Below are 4,721 nucleotides of genomic sequence, written 5' to 3' on the forward strand. Positions count from 1 at the left end.
GTTAGCTAAATTTAAAACGATCTGAAATGCTAGACAAGAGGCAATATTACGCGTTAAATTTTGTTAATATGCCATTTTATCCTATATTTTTATTAACATAATTTTAATAAAAATATCTGTATAAATATTATTTCTTTATTGTTTAATAATAATAAATTATATTTATTGGAGTAATTGAAAAATTATGAATTTTTTTTTTAATTACTACGTTCTTCTAATCGACATCTTTGAAAGATGAAGATCTTTGCCTCAAATAGCTCCAAGCCATACAGGATCGATATGATCCTCAAAAAAAGGAGCATTGAGATTGATTTGATTACAGTTATTGTACCACCATCCAGATCCACGTGTAGCCGCACATCTGTTGATGTTGTCGAGATCAAATGTAAGAAAGGGATAGTTTACCAACTGGTGCGATCTGAATGCATCAGCTAGAATACCAGACATGTGTATGGAAAATAAACTGTTGTTTTGAGGTATAAAAACAGATATAATTTGTTAAAAATTCTATATTCAATGTTTTAAGCAAATACATGAACTATGGTAAATGAAAAGAAGAGGGAACACGTTACCTACCAATATTTCCTGACATTTTCCCTAAGGAGAGTCGGTACCCGTCAGTAACATCAGAGATGGAAAATGAAGAATACTGCACTTCAAATGACTGATTCTTTGTAGATTCCATTGTGATGTACAGTGAGTTGTTGTATTTTGTGGTCAGCTTATGAATGACGTCGTTTCCTGAAACGAAAAAAAAAATATTGAAATTTATTATCATCGCAAGTTTTCACACTAATGGTTCCCTAATCCAATTTCATTGATTGAAATGTCCAGGTCCATCAAACCTATATTTAAATTGCTTTGAATATTCAATATTTCAGTAACGCATTCCTTGATCAATCGAATTGTGAAAAGAGATACCAAGCTGCGAAGTTTGCTAAAAAGTTTCCACAAAAGGTGCTGGGTTAACTTCATACTTAAATGTACAGTGGTCACTGAACAAACAAAACACCTGGTCTCTAAACCAAAAGAGCTAATCGCACATACCGTGATGAAAAGGAAACAACAGTGGATACTGTACAGCAGGAAATTAACTAGCAGAGTTAATATTCGCTATATTCGCAGAAATAAAAATTCCGCGAGTTCAACATACAGTGAATAATTCTCCAAAAATTGATAAGGATAAATTGAAATATTACCGATATCTGTGATTAGATTCGATAACTCTATTTCTTTTTCCTTGCAAACATAAAAGCAGTAATTAATATAGTGGAGATGTAGACTGTCTTCCTAATTATGCGAGTGTACGGGTCAATTTATTTACTAAGACGTACTGAGTTGTTTTTTGTTAAACTTAATTGATAAATAAACATCTATAACAAACATTTAATTCTGCCACCCAGTAGAGGTGCGATGTAATTATCTGTAAAACATGTAGGCCTATTGTTAGATTTCACCCGTGCGTATATCTTTAATCAAAGCACTTACGTAGTAAAGACAACACTGTTACACATTAATTCAATTTTATTAACAGTTCAACATTTTGATTACCGGTACTGACAACTTATTTAGATTCAGGGAGATTTGAATATACTGCAGTAAACACTACTCTGTACTCTACTCAAAACATACCTACATGTATGAACGAACACCAGCGAAAGGGCCTTTTTTTGTACATGAATGTATTGGATACGACTTGAAATCACTTGAATAAATCACTCGAGTATAGATTCATATGTATTTCAAAAATATTTAATAAAAAGAAAGAAAAAAAAACAAGAGAAAGAAAGTTTATCTGAATGTGTAATATTGTAAATCGTACAACATTTTGTCTTCTAATCGGGATCCGGTGTTTCGTTCTATTTAATCGGGTTCAGAATCGACATAATACGCAAGGAAAATACTTTCAGTGTGGAAAGTTTTTTTGTATAATTTTTCCTTTCCGCGAATTCAAACGACCGCGATTTGCTGCAAGTTGAACAAATCGCGATCTTTTCCGACCGCGATTTTAACCTGCTGTACAGTATAGGATTTAAGTATACTAGTATTTCAAAGAACTTAATGTTATGATCAGATTACCAAGCCAATAATTCCCTTGAACATCCCCAAAACCTCGCCTGTATTCTTAAGAGGTAGTGTTGAAATTAACACGGGCATTTTCTCGATTCCTGTGCTGAATGACCTAAAGTATTAAATAGATCTATTTCAGAAAAAAATATAATTCTACACGATGCTAACTTGTCTTTCTTACTGAAGAGAATATAGAATATTAAGTCTCTTATTCAAATATATTAATTCGAAAAATGTTAAGAAAACTTAAATACATTATTTTTTTTATGTTTAAATTAAAAGGTCAAGAAGTATTAAGAATATATTTAGATCTATACAATACCGTCCAGCCTCCTTCAATTGAATCCATATCACAAAGAACAACAGTAGGTCCAAGGAGTGGATAAATGTCATAAACACCAGTCTTCTTTTGACCACAATTATATATGTCGAAGCAATCAAAAGGGTAACTGCAAGCTATTTATAAAATATTAATTTTATATAAGAAATGAAAGAGAGCATACTTCGTTAAACACTGTTTTACCACGTTAATGTATTTCTCAGCTAGTTATCTAGAATTATAAAAAAAATGTTTAAGTTACAACAATGAATATATCATAACAAAATTGCGATCTTGTTGTGACTTAAAGATTTTGAAAATAACATTTAATGACCACATCCTTTTACCTATAAACATGAAAGAAAGTAAAAACATGGGTGATAAATCCAACTTCACTATCACATGTAATTTAAGGCAAGCAAATATATTTTGTATATTTCTGCCGTATCCTACCGGGTTTTCCATTTATAAGAATTTTCATATATATAAAACTTCAAAGGAGATTTCACTCTAGCAGTATAAGATGACTGTATGCGTAAGGTTATTTTTCAAGAAATCAAAGCTTTTATAATAAACAAATGTATATAATGAATACCCGAACCTTTATATAAAATTATTGCCAAAATTAAGTCATAAAGTGTTAAGGTAATTTTAACAGGGCACTTTGATTAAGTCAATTTGATATATTTAAGGAATGTTTTAAATTTTTGTGTGAGTTACTGGTGTGTTAATCACACAGACTTGTCACGTAGGCATATTTCAAGAAGCGCGCTAGCGAATTTTATATCACAGCGTTGCTTTACAGAAAATAATCAAATGTGTAAACAGTTCTAGATAAATATTATTATTACATACAGTGATCACGAAGTATGTATGAATCTTAATATTAGCAATATTCAGGAATATTCAAGGTGTCAAATTAAGTGTACCTAGACTTTGCAGAAAGATCTCTAGTATACATACCTGTGGACAAACGGTTCGTGAGTAAATCTCTGAGTTCCTTGTTCTCTGTCCTAGTTTTTCTACTTCAAGCTGAAGCTTTATCTGCTGGGTTACTAGTGTTTCCATAATCTTTTCATTGCTGTTGCACTCATCTTTTTCATCTAAGTGAAGATACGGAGAACTTGTACATAACAAGCCAGACATGAAAATAACTGTCCACATTATTGCCATAATATAAACTTTCTGATCTTTTTACTTTTATTTTTTTTTTTTAAACTCATTTAGTTTAAATACCTGCCGAACAGGAAATGATAAATTACCTTATGTTAAACATCAATCGAAATATTCCTTTTTTATCTGCAGCCATGAATTTGTAACAACAACTTAGGGGCGTGTCTTACCAAAATTTGGTGACATAATAACACGTTTCTGAGAAACGTATTTCAACTTAAACCATCTCTCTAGTTTTCTTTTGTTAATTCATTTTCAAAGGTTTCGTGCTTGCCTTCCTCTCAATTTTTATTGCTGCTCTTGATCTTTTACCTTGATTACTGTATAATCTTTACATCTCACTTTGATCATATATGTCTCTGCTGGTGGATAGTTTGTTCTTGCGTATACTTCTTCGTCATATCACTCATTTAAGAGTGGTACAAAGAATAAGCAATGAATCATACTGGATTTTCCGTATGGTTCACAGTTTGCAATTTCAATTTGCACTTCATGGCTAGCTTTGTGGTATTTTTCAGTCGCTTCTGTTACTTTTATATCATAACTTATCTTACTACTGCTTACTGTGAAATTATTAACTTTCGTGGGGGTTTAATTTTCGTTGTTTTCCAGGTAGGAAGAGACCAACGAAACGTAAAATAGTTATGTATAACTACACAACTATTCTTCATCCACGAAATCAAATCCCCATGAATTTAAATTTTTCCTCAAACCACGAAAATTTGACCCCACGAAAATATATGATTTTACAGTATTTGTTATAGAAATCTGTGACACAATTCAGAAATTATATGTTTTGGTATCGGGAAATGTCGGGAATTTACACTTACCAACTCTTGATTGAAGATCAGGTTGATAAAAGTGTATGGGAGACCCAACTAATTTTGTAATAATGGGTCTAAAATTAAACAAGCGAGATAACATTGCTATTTATATTCCAATTAATTGGAAAAAGTGAACTCTTTCTCCCTCTCTATGACATGTAAAATAGGCATGTAACAAAGGAGCAACCTGACCTAAAAGTATACACTTTTTTCCTGACTATTAAGGAAAAAGACAAACCGTTTCCCGAGGTAGTGGGAAAGACTTCACAAAAAAACTTTGCGCTGCGTGAAGCTGAAATGCAAGGCAACAGTTCCAAAGGCCCCATGATAATGAA

General features: G+C 31.9%; 1 protein-coding gene across 1 annotated transcript; it reads right to left on the minus strand.

Annotated features, from left to right (window-relative positions):
- Positions 1-249: 249 nt before the first annotated feature.
- On the minus strand, positions 250-3,553 carry LOC133174537 (ficolin-1-A-like). The gene is made up of 4 exons (XM_061309650.1): positions 3,353-3,553; positions 2,724-2,736; positions 577-741; positions 250-431 (listed from the first exon to the last, which is right to left on the minus strand). Exons 1-4 carry the CDS (start codon positions 3,551-3,553, stop codon positions 250-252), a joined length of 561 nt encoding a protein of 186 aa, XP_061165634.1.
- Positions 3,554-4,721: the final 1,168 nt, after the last annotated feature.

This window comes from Saccostrea echinata, unplaced genomic scaffold (assembly GCF_033153115.1).
Source record: "Saccostrea echinata isolate AGI-Se365-2 ecotype Australia unplaced genomic scaffold, CSIRO_AGI_Sech_v1 ptg000058l, whole genome shotgun sequence".
NCBI lineage: Eukaryota > Metazoa > Mollusca > Bivalvia > Ostreida > Ostreidae > Saccostrea > Saccostrea echinata.